The sequence below is a fragment of the Ostrea edulis genome, chromosome 3, assembly GCF_947568905.1.
Source record: "Ostrea edulis chromosome 3, xbOstEdul1.1, whole genome shotgun sequence".
In the NCBI taxonomy this organism is placed as follows: domain Eukaryota; kingdom Metazoa; phylum Mollusca; class Bivalvia; order Ostreida; family Ostreidae; genus Ostrea; species Ostrea edulis.
In genome coordinates, this window is record NC_079166.1 from 240,318 (window position 1) to 260,193 (window position 19,876).

Here is a 19,876-nt window from a genome sequence, read left to right on the forward strand (position 1 = left end):
AAAAAAAAATTGAAAACAAAAATAAAAAAAAGATTTTAAAAATGGAAAAATAAAACCAACCCCAAAAACCTGGAAAGATAAGTCTAAACAAAATTGTCCTTGTCTTTAGATCTGACCTACACTGTGATACAGGTAATCTGAGCATAACAATCCGATAAAACAAAAGCACAGCCTACTTGACTAGTATCCATTATCGTTGGCCAAACATGCCGCGGACGTGCAGTGCATTTATCCATGTAGAGAGGAAAACAACTACACACTTGTTCCCTATGTTGACGACACAGGGGTAACCTGGAGAAATTTTAACTAACTTACCCTTTTAAGAATGTGTTTTTATATTTTTCTGTATTGAGGTAAGCACTTCTCGTTATGTATCAGATTTCTTTATTTGATCTCGACTTGATTCGAGGTGGTCGACATGCATGTTTATTTTGTTTCTTCAGCTTACAATTTCCGTATTTTATATCTATATGAACAGGCGTATCGATCTGCGCGTATTTCTTTTTCAATGAAATGTTTCGGAATATTTCATTCATAGCTTAGACAAAAACTTCTACATGTACTCGGTTAAATCTTGAATACGCATGATCAGTTACTTAGTAAATTTAGAGATGGACCCCCACCAAGTTGTTTAGCGGATTTAGAGATACAACTCCCCTCAATGTTACTTAGCGGATTTCAAGATGGGACACCCCCTTTTGTTTTCTACCCATATCTTACCTATGCTTCTTACACATATATAGTAAATCGTACAGAGATTAAGCCGCTTTGTAACCAAGGGTGAAATGTACATACAATCACACATGTACATATATGTTGTGACCCCCCCCCCCCCCACCCCCCCCCCCCCCCCCCGGTTACAAAACGAATTGTTACAAAACGGACTATACGCCCCAGTCGTGTTTTATTACAGTTGTACAGAGTATATCATGGACGATGTCGTGTTTTATTACAGGTGTAGTGTGTATCATGGGCGGTGTCGTGTTTTATTACAGGTGTACAGTGTATATCATGGGCGGTGTCGTGTTTTATTACAGGTGTGCAGTGTATATCATGGGCGGTGTCGTGTTTTATTACAGGTGTGCAGTGTATATCATGGGCGGTGTCGTGTTTTATTACAGGTGTGCAGTGTATATCATGGGCGATGTCGTGTTTTATTACAGGTGTGCAGTGTATATCATGGGCGATGTCGTGTTTTATTACAGGTGTAGTGTATATCATGGGTGATTCATTATTAGAAGCCAAGATGAATTTCGAAACTGAAAATAGAGGTTTTGAAATATAAAAAAAGAATCATGATTATATATAGAAAATACTGCGTGAATATACATCTGAAAGTCCAGTAGCTTTCGGGGGGGGGGGGGGGGGGGGGGGGGGGGGGGGGGGGGGGGGGGTCCAGACACTTCTTTCGGGATCCGCCCCTGCTTATTGTATATTCATTGTAATAGTAATATGTTTTATTTCAATATTGGAGGTACCATTTATGGACAGACTAGAATTTCGACTAAATCACGAAATAAAAGCATTAACTTGAAAAACAACAAAGTAGATTTGATCGATTTGGTTTCCCGCGAGTAATGATTTTTTCCCCCGTGTTTTCATGTAACAAGATCCAGTTTTTCAGTGCGTTGAAAGATAGCAGTATCTTCTACATATTTGTTTTGAGATGATAAAATATTGAAAAGAATTTCGTTTTACAACACCAATTATATGATTATGAAAGACCCCACCTTCTCTAAAGTACTTCTCGATGTTTACAACTCCGATTCGTGTTTTGGTCGAGACAATATTTAGCCCTTTTTGCGTCATTGCATAAAGATCATAAATTAATGGTCTGCCTCCAGTTTTGATCATCTATAAAATCATAACCATATTGATTTCCAAATCGGGAAGTGCATTTTTAATTAGTACATCAAATAGGCTACATTCTATTCTGCAATATTGGTTTGTAAAAATTGATATCGATAGGTGAAAACCCTTCGAGGTTTCATATTTTTAGAGTTTCGAATGCATATTGAAATTATTAGACTTATTGATCACACGGTTTTAGAATACAGAAACGCGACTAGCTGGAGGAGTTCGGCGAACATGGTCCCCTTATTTAGCTCTTCTAAACCGGAAAAATACATGTCCTTTGTGATTTTTCTTTGATAATCTATTGAAACACAGAAAAATATCAGACTCTCGACAAACGTCCGTAACTGCACCCATTCCATCCCGGGCTTTACGAACAGTGCACTGGATGTATGTACAGTCATCGTGGAGTTGACCCTTTTGGACCCTATAAATCAAATCACTCTATCGTAAACTGTTTCATTTAAAAACAAACACTTACTGTTCATACTTTCATGTTTGAAGTGTGTGTATACACTGTAAAATTCTCACTGTAAGAGTGTAGGAAAGAATTTATAGGAACCCCAGTCTCGAGTTGCAAAGAAGGCTTAATGTAAGAGTACATGCAATATGGTATTGCCTTTGTAATTGTAAAACAATATTTCAGGAATTAAGTCAATTTCTCTCTTTTCTAGTTTTCAGCTGCACCATGCCAACATCGAGTCAAGCATTGATCATTCTTGCCGTTGACGGTCGTCTACCGAAGAAGGTTCCGCGCCGTACGTTTCCTGTGACGTCAGTTCCGTATCCGCTTAGGGATTACAACATGATGGACACGTGTATGACGTTGGAAAATTGTTGCGAGGACGACGTTGACGACGTCATAAAAATTCTTAAACGGGGTGAACGTCTTCAATACCCCGCCGAGTCAGAATCCCTCTCAGATATCTTGCAGATTACGGGCTACAAAGGATCTCTGACCTATGACCCTGTTTCTAGACTTCTCCGATGGCAAATTAATACAGAGTTGCCAAGTACCCGAAACGAGTACGGTCAAATTTTGAAAATAGGATAAAATTTCCAAAAATACCAGGTAGAGACAATAAGACGGATGTTCAGTTCAGTAACGACGAATTTTCTCCACCGGGTGAGGAGGCGATGAATTGGCTGTATTCCTCATCTCATCTCAAAACTTCACACCAAACGAGGGACCCATACAACGCAGTCAAGTGTGACCAAGGACTGTATTCCAACTATGGAATGCCCAAAAGGTCAAAGGGATATTCCAATGACGCAATATCGAGAAGTTTTCTGAAACCAGACAACTCAGTAAGAACAACCGAAGATCGAGGCTTATTTTCAGCAAGAGAAAGTCTGCATGAAACGACGGACGAAGTTTCCAAAGACCCGGATGACAAAATGACCCGAACAGTGTCACTTCCAAGTTTGTTCAAAGCCCGCATTAACAAGGATCTGTATCGAAAACTCTGTTCACTGGGGTTCCGAAAACCAAGGGAGATGAAAGAAGAAAACAGAAAAGAAACTCGAATTATGCGACGTGAAACAACCGTCGACCTAAATCCGAAACAAGCTTGGGAAAATGAAACGGAAGGCGTGGAATATTCGAAAGACAAAGACTTCAGATTGGAGGATCTCTCACTGCAGACTGGCAGTCTTAATGACGTCATCGATCACGATAGGGCTCCCCAGTTCACACATCGGTTCCTCAACAATAAAGAATACCAGGATTACATGAAAGAGAGGAATGTCTTTTTCGAAAAATACGAAAATTATGAATCATATGCTTCTACTAGCCGTGTGAATATCAATCAACGGACAACAGAAACGTCATCAGCTGGACTACCCACTGCCGGACTACCCCACATCCACCGGCCAGAATACAGGCAAGTACATTAAATTCTAAATATGTATCAATCTTAATCTTCATTTCTGCTACCGGTATCCTACTGTAGACGTATTTATTTCCACCGAGTCATAATTTCGTGGATTGTCATTTTTTTTTTTTTTGTCCCCGCGGGTATGAGATCCCCCCCCCCCCCCCCCCGAGTCCCGTGGGGATCCGGGTTAGAATAGGCCCTCAGTACCCCTTTCATATCGTAAGAAGCTACTAAATGGAGCGGTCCTTCGGATGAGACCGCAAAAACTGAGACACAGCAGGTGTGGCACGTTAAAGATCCCTCCCTGCTCAAAGGCCGTAAGCGCGGATTATAAACTTGTATAAATGTAGCCTTTCACTGGCAATGGTGACGTCTCTATATGGGTGAAAAATTCTCGAGCGGGACGTTAAACATTAAATCGTCGAGTTCATATGGCTTAAATGTTAAAATAGCTTATAATATACTTTAGTCGGATGGTATGAAATTACGTGGACTTTATGTTACCGCGTGTAAAGTAGCTGCAATAATGTAACCCTCTCCGATATATATATATATATATATATATATATATATATATATATTTTATCCCGAAAATGTCAGAATAAAAAAATAGGACAGGGCTACATTATTGCAACTACGTGTAAAGATGTACATGTACGTTTAGAGTATTTCACAGTAACTAAGAGGTTATATACGATTACATTTACTTGACTTGTTTTAGATATCGTAATGAAGACTGCAAGCAAAACGACAATGTTGACGATGACGATGATCGCAAATCGAAAAAGACATTGTTAGAGGAAGTGAAGGAAAAGTCTCATTACAACAAATGGAAAAAGAGGCGCTTGACCTCAGTGCGCATGCGAAAAGAGATGCCTCCCTTGGATCCACTCTGTGTTTGCTTCAATTTGCCAGACAACGCCATGAGTCACGGGGAAGTCAAGACATTAGTTGAAGATAGCTGCGGAGGACGTGTTAGCGAAATCCAGTTTGATCCAGTCAATGTTGTTGCTGTTGATAGCGATTCACCATCACGATGGATTGCACGCATGCGCGATATGAAAAGTCGTGACAGACTTCTGCAGACTGGAATTGTCGTTGATGGCGAGAGAAGGGAAGTAAAATTATTGGACCTTATCCATCAAGAGGAAGTTGACGCCTACAAATTTTATGATCTGGTCCAAAGAGGAAAATTACAAATACCTGGGAACAGAGCAAAACGGAAAACGTCAAAAGTCAGATGAATGAACTGTATCATGTACAATTGTTTTGCAATATATAACCATAACAGTTTCCATACACCGTAGATTTATATTCAAGATTTGGTTGTGAGAAACTATGATGCGGTATCGCGCGTTTCATTTGACATTTCAAATGCCAATCCGACCAGTCATATTTAAGAAATTAACGAGTATTCCAACTGACAAACACGGAGCTCTTTACAAAAAGGGATAGGGCAATGCCATTTTCAGAAAATTACATCTTACTTTCTTGGCGGGATACTTTCATGAAGGTTGACGGGGGATACCTTCATGAAGGTTGACGGGGGGATACCTTCATGAAGGTTGACGGCGGAATGTTTTCACGGCGGGATACTTTCATGAAGGTTGACGGGGGATACCTTCATGAAGGTTGACGGGGGGATACCTTCATGAAGGTTGACGGCGGAATGTTTTCACGGCGGGATACTTTCATGAAGGTTGACGGGGGGGGGGGGGGGGGGGGGAGGGGGGGGATACCTTCATGAAGGTTGACGGCGGGATACTTTCATGAAGGTTGACGGGGGGGGGGGGGATACCTTCATGAAGGTTGACGGCGGGATATTTTCACGGCGGGATACTTTCATGAAGGTTGACGACGGGATATTTTCATGGAGGTTGACGGCGGAATATTTTCATGGCGGGATACTTTCATGGAGGTTGGCAGCGGAATATTTTCATGGCGGGATACTTTCATGAAGGTTGACGGCGGGATACTTTCATGAAGGTTGACGACGGGATATTTTCATGGAGGTTGACGGTGGGATATTTTCAGGGCGAATCACTTTCATGAAGGTTCACAGTGGGATATTTTCACGGAGGTTCACGGTAGAATACCATTGACTAGCACTAGTTCTATATCATAGTCACATAAATAGAGTTGTATTATACCAAAAGTAAAAGTAATTGAAGAAAGCAAAGTATATTTTCAGTATTTTATTCTTTTTCTTTTTTTTTGCTGAAAAATTCTGTATCTTTGACTTGACATAATAAATCTATTGTGTATTAAATAACAAGATCACATTACCAAAGTTGATTAATTGATATGAACACTAAACAATGTATCAAATGACAATAAACATATTTCATTGTTGTGTACAAATTACCACGGATGACATCGTACTTAGTATGGATTTTTCGTAATGATGATGATTGCTGATATACACTGTTGACAATATGCTGATCAGGAAGATGAGACTACAAACAGCTCTATATAATGAAAGCTACATTGGAACCAATATTTAAACGAGACACGAAGATCAACATAATCAAAACAAAAAATAAAATGCTTGACATTCAAACCTCACGATTTTCTCATACAATATCTAACAAACTGTGTATTTTCGATCGCTTAGATGTATTTCTCTAACCACCTGATGGTTAACAACTACTGCTGGTATGAAGTTCCAAAAAAATATATTTCTGAAGCTTTAGGTCTCCTCGGACAAGTTTTGACCTTGACCTTGAAACACTATGCCTTCATGAGCAATATTTGAAATTGACCTTCATATAGATTAAATGTCAAGACCAGCATTATTAAAGTTGTACACCAAAACATAAAGAAGCTAAAAACAACCTTTCGCCTTCCACTTTTGATCGTCGGGAGGGACAAATAAAAAAAAAAAAACCCATTACAATGATTTATAAACAAAAGCCATACAATGGAAAAACGACATAATTGTACATTTCCATGCTAAATGATATTTGACTTTTTACTAAATGTGCTGTTGAACTGAACAGAAGCCCATGTAAAGGTCAACATTTTAGCCATTGTATATACACACACACATATATGTCCATTGTTCAAAGCCTTTAATTTCAAATGAGAAACTTCTATCAAAGCAAAATGATAATGTTACCCATTAGCTCTGACACTTTACCTGTGACATCTCACAAGTATCAATAATAGGAAGTGCATCGTTATGGATAATGGGGAAACTGTTTCAAGTCAGTCGTATTGATTTTTTATTACAAGCAATCAAAGTGTTATTTACATTAATCTTAAAGGCTGCACCTTGATTGTATGGGAAAGAATTTGGAGAATTAGTTCCACCCTGAGATTTTATATAGAAGTCATGCATTAAAGAGATTTATGTTGGACGTAAATTTCATTCTGAGTAATTGCCACAGACTGTGTGTGCTACTGTTATTTACGCTGGGGGTGAAGTACATGTGGGGGAAAAATAAGTGGTAACTGAATATAATGTATATCATATCAATTATTTATAACTATACTGTGGGGGAAATTTACATGCTTATAACATGACCGCATAATTAGTGTAAATTTCTCCACGTGTAAATAAACACTTTTACATTACTTGTTAAGCTGAATTGATAAAGGGGTATACCTGATAAGGGCTTTAATTGCCCAAAATATCAACATCTGCATTTCTCTTTCAAAATTCAGTCTATTTTGTGCGAGAATCTCAATACAACTCAGATGATCAAAATGACATGAAATTAGAATTATGTGCCATTATAAATGTGTTGTCTGAGAATTTTGTATTCCAACATAAAATGGCTATTTTTCACTGTTTTCCTTTTCAAAAATATATTTTGCTTTGGCATTAACAAAATTGATACCCTAAAATTATCTTTCATACACACAAGCATTTCAACTAACTTTTGAGTAAAATTGAGAAACTGTGTCACTTCTGAATGAGCAAATATGTGAAAGTGTATTGCCCATGCTCTCTATGAAAATAATAAGGTTAACTCTGCCTTTACAGCTTTGAAATTTTGAAGTTTTATGAAGGCCCTGAAAGGCAGTTATATGTAGTTTTTGGATATGACATTGTATTCCATTTCCTTTACAACAGAATTTCTTTATACATGTGAAATTATTTCCCTGATTTAATTATCAATCAAACAAGTAAAAAAAAAGCTGACAATAATTTGCTTCCTTAAAACATATATTACAACAGTACAGCTTCAATCTCTATTTACTGGTCAGACCTGCAGCCTGTTCTCGATTTTCAGGATAAAGATGCAGCAGAAACTCGTGACAATGAATGAGAGAATAACTGTCATGAAGATGAGACGAATTATGGCCATGTCAAAAATAAGGGCCATCCTCAAAGAGCACATAACTTTGTTAAGAACACAATCTAAGATGAAATGCAAAGTCTCAACGCGAGTCATCTGCAGTAAAACATGAGTATGAAATCAAATTACAACTCTCTCACGAACATTGCACACACACACACACACACAGAAACTGAACACTCCATGGGTTCTGTTCGTGTACTACCGTTTTTCGGCCTTTGGTTTCGGGGGTCGAAACGTTCCTTTGGATTTCTTTCCTCCGCTTTTCCAATTTCTCCAGCTGTCTACACGATCAGATCTGCTCTCCTATTCAAGAGATGAAAACAAATCAAAACAAAATTCTCTACAAAATTCTAAATATTTCACTGGCATTCATTATTTAATTGAAATGTTTGCTGGCATATTGAGATAAGATGACTCTGGCCCACAATGCTCACCTAAGTCACCTTAATCCTGCTGTTACTCAACAGAAGATTTTAAAAGATTTGTTTACCCTTTTTCTTTCAATAGATTTTCTTAAAATTGTCCCTATATATTTATGTATAAAACTTTCATCCCCTATTATTGCCCCACTTTTCCCTGGGGGGCATGATTTTAACAAACTTAATTCTACATTATGTCAGGAAGCTTCATGTAAATGTAAACTTTTCAGGCTCAGTGGTTCTTGAGAAGATTTTAAAAGATTTTTCCTAGTATATATTCCAATGTAAATCTTTGATCCCTTATTGTGGCCCCACCCTACCCCAGGGGCCATAATGTTAACAAACTTGAATCTGCACTATGCCAGGAAGCTTTCATATAGATTTCAGCTCTTCTGGCCCAGTGGTTCTAACGAAGATTTTTAAATAACCCCACCCTATTTTTGCATTTTGTGATTATCTCCCCTTCGAAGAGGGTATGGCCCTTCATTTGAAAAAAACTTGAAAGCCCTTCACCCAAGAATGCTTTTGCCAAGTTTGGTTGAAATTTGCCATGTGGTTCTGAAGAAGTAGTAAAAATTGTTAAGGTCTATAGATGGACAGACAACTGGCGATTAGAAAAGGCAGGGTAGACATTAACTTTTTTCTTGCTTGCCCTTCAGGCAATTAAACTCAAAGTTTTACTTGTCGGAATGAAAAACTTTGTTGTCCGAAATATTTTAGACTCTAATGATAATAAGCCTGTCAACCAGTAACTCTAATTATCTCTCTCTGTCAATTGGTGATACAGTACGGTCTACTAGAATGGGCCTTCACTATAATCTGACAATTTGGTAAAGAAAACAGCAATATATGGAGTTGGACATTACGTTCTAATATTTGATATTCATCAAGCTTAACACAATTATTATAATAATCACATTTCCTACTTAAATAACCACTTGCCCCATCGGGCAAGTGTGTATTGAGTTTCACTTGTCCGAACTGGGTTTTCACTTGCCTCGGGCAATCGGACAAGCGTTAATGTCGATTCCTGAAAGGTGAGCTAAAAATTTAAAGATGAGCATGGTATCAAGGAATTGGAGATAGGGATATTGAATGACCTAAAGATAAGAGATATTGTACATAAGTACATGTTTGTGCGCCCCTCTCCTTGCCTTATAAGCCTGACTCATAGATCCAACTGTCCTATACAAATAGGGATACTTATATTGTTCTTGAATTCAATTTTGATTTTATTCAAAACCTTCTACATGAGAAGAAAACAGCTCATGCTGTGGCCTTCAACTTGACATTTATATATATCAATGATGTTTTATTTATTAACAATAATAATTTTCATTCATATGTCGATTTGATATATCCCTGTGAGCTCGAAATCAAGGACACCACAGAGTCTTCCGCATCTGCTTCATAATTGGATATTTTATTGATCATAGATATTAACGGCAAACTAACAATTCAACTGTATGACAAACTGGATGATTTCAGCTTCTCCATCGTCAACTTCCCATACTTATGTAGCAATATTCCATTATCACCTGCATATGGTGTTTATGTCTCAACTGATTCGATATGTGAGAGCTTGTTCTGTGTATGATCAGTTTTTAAATAGAGGCAGGCTACTGGCAAAGATGTTGATGTTACAGGGGTTTCAACAGTCTCAATTAAAGTCAGCATTTCTAAATTCTATGGACGTTATAACCATCTAGTTTGCCAATACAATCAATCATTGGGTCAAATGCTGCCTGACGTGTTTCATGTTAGGGTGTTCTTTACATCCTGATTTTGATTACGGATTGCTCCATTTATCTGGTCAAGATATAGGGATCACGATGGGTGTGACCGGTCGACAGGGGATACTTACTCCTCCTAGGCACCTGATACCACCTCTGGTATGTCCAGGGGTCCATGTTTGTCCAACTCTTAATTTTGTATTCCTTATAGGGGTTATGAGATTGTTCTCTGTTTGTTATCATTACATTTTCATTAACAACAAATACAGCAATTTCACCTCAAAATTCTTCTTCCACTCTGCCTCTTTTTTCTTGGTTTCCTCCTCATTAGCCTCTTGCTCTGCCTTCCTTTTTCTAAAATTGACCAATACAGTTTAACATCCTTTAAGGCAGCAACTTGCCCCATAAAATCCAACCACTATAAGCATGTTTTGATGTATGTCAAAATGGCCCTTAATTTTTCAAAAATTAAATAATGCTATTTATAAGGTTCAAATGTTATTGAGTTTATAAATTTGACTCTCTGAGCTCTAAGACTATTAGTCAAAGATGTAAAACATAAAATAAATTATGGAAAAAAAAACTCTTTGAAACACAAAAAAGCTATCCCGTTTCTTCATAATCATTGCTGGACAACTGCTAGTAAAACTTACCTTTCGTGCATGTCCTTCATCTCTCTCTCTTGTCGCAACCTCTCTAAATCAGCAAACAGCTTACAGGTCTGGACATACACAGCATGTTTCCTCTGTCAGTAAAATGGAGAATTACACCTAGTGTTCAATTTCACTGTACAACAAGTCTTTAACCCATTTTTGATTAAATACAGGTTTTTTCCGTGGGGTGATCATTTTGGCTTATTTTAGCAATTTGTTATCATGTTGGGTATAATGTCAATCAAATTTTCAATAGCCAAATTTGCATCCAAATGTGTTTGCAACATTGCAAGAAATATAACTCTACATACCAGTTGTTTTCATGACAAACCCTGAAGCGTACCACTACACCACTTGTACGGAACGGTACGAAACGATCCTTGCATGGAACAGTGAACGGTTTGCACGAAACGCTGAACAATCTGCACGGAATGGTGAACGGTTTGCATGAAACGCTGAACGGTCTGCCCGGAACGGTGAACGGTTTGCACGAAACGCTTTGCACGAAATGCTGACCACTTTGTAGGCGTGGCTTGCACGCTTTGTGAACGGTCTGCACGAAACGGTAGGCGTGGCCGGTCCGCTTTGATTTTTTTGGTATTGTTTGGTTCAAATGGTTTCAATATATTTGCAGCATTCTAGATATTTAAAAAATGTTGCGAAAGAAATGATAATGATTCATTTTAAAATAATTGCTTATGTACGACGCGGTAAATTTCATTTTTGCTTATTAGATCAATAAATTATGAACAGGTTGGAATGAAAACAAATGAATTCTGTTTTTAATTTCGGAAATAAAAGAAAAGTAAGCAATAATTATATCGTCACGGAATATTGATTAATCAAATTTTATTGGTTCAATGCTCTATTAAATTCATTGAAACTGAATATGAAATGGTCGCGTCTGTTTCGCTATTTCTGTACATTCATTCTGAGTGTCGTTAAAATACATTTGCAATTTGTATATTCCAGACCTCTTCCCAAAGACAGATGTTGAATAAACCTATACATTTTATATACATGTGTACGTGAATGAAAACAGATAAAATTATGTAAAAGAAATTTCTCGTCAGGAAAGATTGAAATATTTTTGGGCGGGGAGAGGGTTGTGAACGGTCTGCACGAAACGCTAGGCATGACCTGCACGCTTTGATTTTTTTTCAAGCATTATTTGTTTCATCCTGGGGTTTGTTTAAACAAGGAATAGATTAATGACTTACGAACACGTTGGTATCAAAGGAAATGGATATTTTTGAACTTTGGAAATAAAGAAAAAAGATGCATAAATTGTATCGTCATGGAATATTTATTAATCAATTTTATTTAATCATTGCTCTCTTAAATTCCTTGAAAAAGTCACGTCTGCATCGCTATTTTTGTACATTCCATCTGAGTGCCGTTAAACATGCGTGCAACTTGTATTTTCAGGCCTCTTTTCAAAAGCAGACCTTGAATAAACCTATACATTTTTTACATATGTGTATGACAACAGATAAAATGATTTTAAAAATTCTCTTAAGACTGGAACATATTCTCGGATGGGAGGACAACATATACATGTATAAACACTTCTTTTGTCATATTTCAATTGCCCCGCCGATTTTCACACTTTCTGTACGAATGTTAATTTCAAATACACAGATTAGCTGACCTCTATTGTAGTAAAAAAAGGACCTTGAAATTTGCGTAGAATATACAAGTTATACACAGGTCGGTCTTTGCATTATGCAGACAGTTCCGATAAATGATTTTGATGAAAATATTTTTTTTATTTAAAAAGAGAAACTTGATCATACAAATGTAACAAGACAAATGAATTATTCCTATATACAAATAAAAGAAAATAAATTTAAAAAATAAAATAAAAAGATAAGGATGGCAGAGATATACATGTACATGTCTCTGCACTTGCTAGAAACTACCAAGGGTGAGAAAATGGTATTGATTTTGCTCTGCCTGGTGGTTTTATAATAAACTGTTTTCTTTAGATTATTTGCAGATTTTCACTAATGAAAGCCCATCTTTGAGATATTTTGAAATAATTGGTCAAATTCCCAACAATGTTGACCTCTCCTACATCCCATGACTTGCACGGTCAGTACGTTTCTAAGGGCGTGATTTGAACGATCTGTACATTTCTATGGGCGTGGCTTGATCCTGCATGGAACGATTCTTTCACGAAACGATTTGCACGGAACAGTGAACGATTTGCACGAAACGCTGAACTGTCTGCACGGAACGGTGAACGGTTTGCACGGAACGAAACGAAACGCTTTGGAGGTGTAGTAACACGCTTCAGGGTCTGTACATGTAGCACTCTTCAGCTTGGGAGGTAAATAAGCTTCTGGGTATATTTTTTTGTCAGTAGTCTCTGACGAAGTAAACAGTTTTACAGATAAGTAATTAATAGTGACTCCACTGCTGTTCATTTTTAAAAAAATGTTTTTAAACTCCACGTCTGACAAAATATATTCCACAAAAAATGTATGCCATTAAGGTTGAAAATCACCAATCTTCCTCTGAATCTTATGCTTTCGTATCTGTATATTCTTGCATGAAATGTTTTGTTTTTATTTTGTATTCTTTTGTTAATCTGCGATATGTCTGTGTATATGTGTACATGCATGCTATGTGTCTTTCATATACGTGATAGTCGGTTAAAAAGCTCTATAGAGCTTGTGTTTGATTTGTTGAATGTATATAAGGCCAACTTTAAATAAAATTTACTTTACTTTTACTTCACCAAAATTTACACCTGTGGAAAAAACCTGCTACTGTATATGATAGGTTTTCAAATTTCTGAAGCATAGCAAAATTATTCAAATGTACAAAATGTAGCTGTATACGATTAATTCAACAACGGCTGTAATGTAATCGACAAGATGATCTACAAACTTTTTCAGCATCGTCCTCTGGAATCTCTGTGCTCTTCCCTTCTTTTTTCAACTGTTTCCTTTTCGTTTTCATCTGAAACAAATTAAAAAGACTCAAGTCTCTAAACTGCCATCTGACATTTAAGAACACAACTTTAGAGGGGACCTGTAAATGTAAGGAAACACTATTGCTAGGAATCCCTGGAAAACTGACAAAATCTACCAATGTCCCATAGAATGCCGATAGATAGGAATGGTACTTTTCTATGTAATGTGACCTTCACCTTTGACCACCAAACCTTTAGCCATAAGGTACTATGTAATGTGACCTTGAACTTTGACCACCAAACGTTTAGCCATCAGGTACACTCAACAGCAAAAGGTGACTGCGTCTTTAGAAGTGATAGGTTGATAGATGTACGAATGATCAGAAATTAGGATTCCTTAACGACACATCTATAATGCAGGGCCCTAGCAACAGTTTTCCTCAGATTTATAAACACTCAAATACAGTGTCATTAATAACCAGTACTAAAAACCATGCTCCTACTCAATATTCCACTCTACTCAGATTTATAAACACTCAAATACAGTGTCATTAATAACCAGTACTAAAAACCATGCTCCTACTCAATATTCCACTCTACTCAGATTTATAAACACTCAAATACAGTGTCATTAATAACCAGTACTAAAAACCATGCTCCTACTCAATATTCCACTCTACTCAGATTTATAAACACTCAAATACAGTGTCATTAATAACCAGTACTAAAAACCATGCTCCTACTCAATATTCCACTCTACTCAGATTTATAAACACTCAAATACAGTGTCATTAATAACCAGTACTAAAAACCATGCTCCTACTCAATATTCCACTCTACTAAACTATGTATAATCTTTTAGTATGAATATGACTTCAGAGCATGAATTCTGGGTTTGAATTTGAGTATGACTTCAGAGCATATATTATGGGTTTGAATATGACTTTAGAGCATGAATTATGGGTTTGAGTAGGACTTCAGAGCATGAATTATGGGTTTGAGTATCACTTCAGAGCATGAATTATGGGTTTGAATATGACTTTAGAGCATGAATTATGGGTTTGAGTAGGACTTCAGAGCATGAATTATGGGTTTGAGTATGACTTCAGAGCATGAATTATGGGTTTGAATATGACTTTAGAGCATGAATTATGGGTTTGAGTAGGACTTCAGAGCATGAATTATGGGTTTGAGTATCACTTCAGAGCATGAATTATGGGTTTGAATATGACTTTAGAGCATGAATTATGGGTTTGAGTAGGACTTCAGAGCATGAATTATGGGTTTGAGTATGACTTCAGAGCATGAATTATGGGTTTGAATATGACTTCAGAGCATGAATTATGGGTTTGAGTAGGACTTCAGAGCATGAATTATGGGTTTGAGTATGACTTCAGAGCATGAATTATGGGTTTGAATATGACTTCAGAGCATGAATTATGGGTTTGAGTAGGACTTCAGAGCATGAATTATGGGTTTGAGTAGGACTTCAGAGCATGAATTATGGGTTTGAATATGACTTCAGAGCATGAATTATGGGTTTGAGTAGGACGTCAGAGCATGAATTATGGGTTTGAGTATACATAGGGCTTCAGAGCATGAATTATGGGTTTGAGTAGGACTTCAGAGCATGAATTATGGGTTTGAGTAGGGCTTCCGAGCATGAATTATGGGTTTGAGTATGGAGTATATATTCAAAACATTTTATAACCTTCAGGTCAGAACTTCCAACATTGGTCAACATGAGTTGATTTGATTCCATTTCTTCAACTCACAATGGCCTATCATTTCTTTGATTAATATAATTATAGACTTACCATTCCTTCACTCTTGTTATCATGGACTTACTATTCCCTCCACCTTTGTTATGGCTGCCTTACCATTCCCTTCACCCTTGTTATGACTGACTTACCATTCCCTCCACTCTAGTTATGACTGACTTATCATTCCCTCCACCCTTGTTATGACTGACTTACCATTCCCTCCACCCTTGTTATGACTGACTTACCATTCCCTCCACCCTTGTTATGACTGACTTACCATTCCCTCCACCCTTGTTATGACTGACTTACCATTCCCTCCACCCTTGTTATGACTGACTTACCATTCCCTCCACCCTTGTTATGACTGACTTACCATTCCCTCCACTCTTGTTATGAGTGACTTACCATTCCCTCCACCCTTGTTATGACTGACTTAACATTCCCTCCACCCTTGTTATGACTGATTTACCATTCCCTCCACCCTTGTTATGACTGACTTACCATTCCCTCCACCCTAGTTATGACTGACTTACCATTCCCTCCACCCTTGTTATGACTGACTTACCATTCCCTCCACCCTAGTTATGACTGACTTACCATTTCCTCCACCCTTGTTTTGGCCTCCTCTATGATTTCTTGGCACCGCTTCATTCCCTCATCATTGACTAACGTCTTGTAAGCTTTGTTCACAGCTATAATTAAACACATGTGACACACATCAAGATGTAAGCAGACAATGAGTATTTAATATAACCAAACATCAACATTGGGTTGCATCTTGTCTAATTCTTTGGAACAATGCTGTAATCCACAGACAATGAAGTGGAAATACATGTTAAATCTAAGTAACACACAGACAATGAAGTGGAAATCTATGTTAAATCTAATCACTCTTATTTCTGTTTTGTAGGGTGATTCAATTGCACATGAGTCCACTGATTAACACTGTAAAGTGTTTGGACAGAGAGACAGATTGGTGCTGTACAAAAAGTGACCCTAAATGCTCACTCAATATGACTAGCAGTGACTAGTCATGGCCCTTCTGTTCTTGAGAAGAAGTTTAAAGATTTTCCCTACATATCCCAGGTTAACATTCAATTCCCTATTGTAACTCCATCCTACCATTGGGGCCATGATTTGGACAAACTTGAATCTTCATTATGTCTAAGTTTCAACTTTTATGACGTAGTGGTTATTGAAAATATCTTTAAACAACCCTGACCTAATTTTGTCTCTTTATTGTCATGGGGATGACCCTTCATCTGAACAAACCTGAACCCCTTCACCCCAAAACACTCTGTATAAAGTTTGATTGAAATTGATGTGGTTCTGAAGAAGATGAAATTGTGAAAAGTCTTCAACGCCCACAGACGATGGAGTTGACGTGAGATAATAAAGAAACATATTTCAAGTCCAGTTACTGGAATAAATGTGAAAAATTCGACATCTTTTTAAATAAACTAAGTTACCATCAAAGGCTTTTTGTGCTCGCACTAAGTCATCCTGATTCTTGTCTGGATGAACCAGTATTGACATCTAAAACAGAAAAGATCACTGAGGATTAATATTCATAGATACAACTATTCACATGTTTCACAAATACAGTTTTCACTTTAATAAGGAGGAATAATGCACCAGATAGATTTTATATGGATGAAAAGTGGTGTGCTACAATTATACTAATAAAGAGGGGTGTAATACCTTTATATTAATAGAAAGGTGATATATTTATACTAATAAAGAGGGGTGTGTTATCTTTATATTAATAGAAAGGTGATATATTTATACTAATAAAGAGGGGTGTGTTATCTTTATGTTATATATATACTAATAACGAGGGGCGTGTTACATTTATACTGATACAGAGGGGAATGTTCTACTACAATTTTACAAAATGTCTTGTAAATGATTTTTTAAATAGAGAAATAATTCCTATATTCCTGAAAGCCAATCAATTCAAAATGTAAAACAGTTGCTGGCTGCCGAAATTGTGTGTTTACCTGTCTATATTTCTTCTTGATATCTGCTAAAGGGGTATCCGGATCAATATCGAGTACCTAGAATAGACAAAACCGTCATATAGTAGAAACATTTTAAGATGGATGACCAGTGTACTGTGAATGATCTCCTTTGGCCAAAACATTGGGAATTCTGTCTTAGATCAGCAGGAATTCTGTCTTAGATCGGCAGGAATTCTGTCTTAGATCGGCAGGGCTTATCAGGTGTAATAGCAGCTGTGTTTATCCCTCAAATTAAAAATTTCTATGTTGAAGAATATTTTCTTTCACAGGTAAAAAACAAGCTCTGAAATCCACTACGGTTTACAGGGTATCAAGCTCTATAGTGGCAGTAAGTTCACTTGGAGAATATTTTCTAAAATTATACTTAGTCTAGTAAGGCCAATTCAACTTAATTGATAGATTATCATCCCCGCCCGCCCCTTAAAAATCGGACCGCCCTAATTTTGCGAAACTTGCAATTTCCAGAAAATTTTCATGCCCGACTCCGGTATAGCAAAAGTCAAAAGCTACATGAACGGTGAAGAAAATAGACATATCATATATGGTTTTCTTAATTTCTCGCGTTCTAACGAGTGTAAACCTTGAAAAAGTTTGGTATCTTTCTGTGTTTGAAATTAAAGCTTAACCTAGAATTTGTCTGTGAAATAAGCATAGATTGATATCCATCTAGCATTTATGATTAAATGACGCACTTCTGTTGACAAAACATTTTCTCAGAAAATAAAAATAAAAAAATAAAATCCTCACACCCACCCCATACTTTTTGGTGACTGTGGATGATAATCTTCTAATTAAGTTGAATTGGCCTAATAATTGCAATTAAAAAGCACTTTTTGAACTTCCATTCAGATTTACTTCCTCCTTGAATAGAAAATGGTTGTGTTTGTAAACATAACATTTTTAAAATGATGTCATTACTTAAATCATTATTTGCTTTGTGTGTCCTATGGTCATATCATGTAACTCTAGATTGAGACATCTATGCACTTTTGTAACTTACTTGTAAGTAGTTTAAAATTAGGACCAGAATTAGGGATAAATCAGAATACTACTGAGCCTAGGTCATTGTATGGTATAGAATTCTACCCCTTCCACCTTTAGCACCAGTAAAATTCTTAATATGGTCAGTTACTATCCAGGGCTAGACCAATAGCATTGCCCAACACTTGGGACAACCAATTTGTTGGATGGGTAAGCTAAATGGTGGGATTCGAACCTGTGCCCCCTGAATCTCGAGTCAGGTGCTCTACCATTTGAGCTATCTGGCCACCAGCGATTGAACCCGTCTGACTGCCACTTTGCTCCCTCCTTAAAGGTCTTCACCTCTAGAAGACATTAATTAACCCAGGATCTTTATCTGCTGGCAGGCATTTTCACCTGTCAGTTCCAGGGGCTGGTCTACGGTACCAAATGTAACAGAAGGGAGAAAATGCATCGAACCAGACAGGGATTCAAACCCAGGTTCTCTGAATCTCCAGTCAGCTAGGTGCTCTACCAACTGAGCTATCTGACCAACAGCGATTGAACCAGTCTGACCACCACACAGCATCTCAATCAAAACACTATAAAAATTGATATGTTTTTACCTATTAGAGCATATTTATATGTTATACAAGCAGTTATTATATTGTGTACTCACATCAAAAGGGTTGAGGTTGAAGTAAGTAGAGCCTGGCCTACTTAGTTTGTCAATCTGTTGTTTTGAAGTTAAAACCGAATCCCTATGTTCAATGGCCTTAACCTGTTTGAAAATAAATGTAAATGTTGCATACATTTTGAAAAGTTAACAACCCACATTTTGCATGTCAAATTTGTAAATTTAGATATTTGAAAATCAATCATAAACCAATCCTTTTCAATAATAAATGTATGGGACATGCAAAATTTTGAATTTCAATAAGCTATTTGATGTATTCATTTATGAAAATAACATTGTTTGCATTACTGAGGAAATTCGAGTAATCATAGTTTCATGAGTTCATGTTCAAGAGACATTGGCTACCTCTTGATAGAATGAATCAAACGCTTCTTCACCAGATCCGCTTGCTTCTTCATTCTTGTCATCTTTATTTTGTGTTTCGGTTGCCATTTTCAGAATTCCCAACGAAAAGAAAAACAACGAAGGGATTGAAATAATCTTCAAACACAGAAGAGTTCTACGACGGTGGCAAGTCGTTCTGAATTTGGAGCGAAAAAACAGAAAAACACAATGTCGGTTATTTTAGAGACTTCTCTCGGAGAAATCACCATTGATTTGTTTACTGACGAAAGGCCACGATGTACGTATATTTGACTTCTTGTGAAGGAATACCAAATATGCATGCCGCGA

General features: G+C 37.1%; 2 protein-coding genes and 1 pseudogene across 2 annotated transcripts in view; 2 read left to right on the top strand and 1 right to left on the bottom strand.

Annotated features, from left to right (window-relative positions):
* Window positions 1–180: 180 nt before the first annotated feature.
* Window positions 181–6,095, top strand: LOC125677730 (uncharacterized; annotated as a pseudogene).
* LOC125677732 (dnaJ homolog subfamily C member 8-like) lies at window positions 5,912–19,710 on the bottom strand. Its single transcript, XM_048915892.2, has 9 exons — window positions 19,550–19,710; window positions 19,187–19,288; window positions 17,527–17,583; window positions 16,996–17,062; window positions 16,124–16,218; window positions 13,739–13,810; window positions 10,844–10,935; window positions 10,469–10,544; window positions 5,912–8,341 (listed from the first exon to the last, which is right to left on the bottom strand). Exons 1-9 carry the CDS (start codon window positions 19,634–19,636, stop codon window positions 8,237–8,239), a joined length of 753 nt encoding a protein of 250 aa, XP_048771849.1. The 5' UTR covers window positions 19,637–19,710; the 3' UTR covers window positions 5,912–8,236.
* Window positions 19,699–19,876, top strand: part of LOC125677731 (peptidyl-prolyl cis-trans isomerase-like 4) — a 29,228-nt gene continuing 29,050 nt past the window's right edge. Inside the window, exon 1 of the mRNA XM_048915890.2 lies at window positions 19,699–19,826. Coding sequence (XP_048771847.2) covers window positions 19,757–19,826 — 70 coding nt within the window. The 5' untranslated portion in view covers window positions 19,699–19,756. The remainder of the gene's footprint in view (window positions 19,827–19,876) is intronic.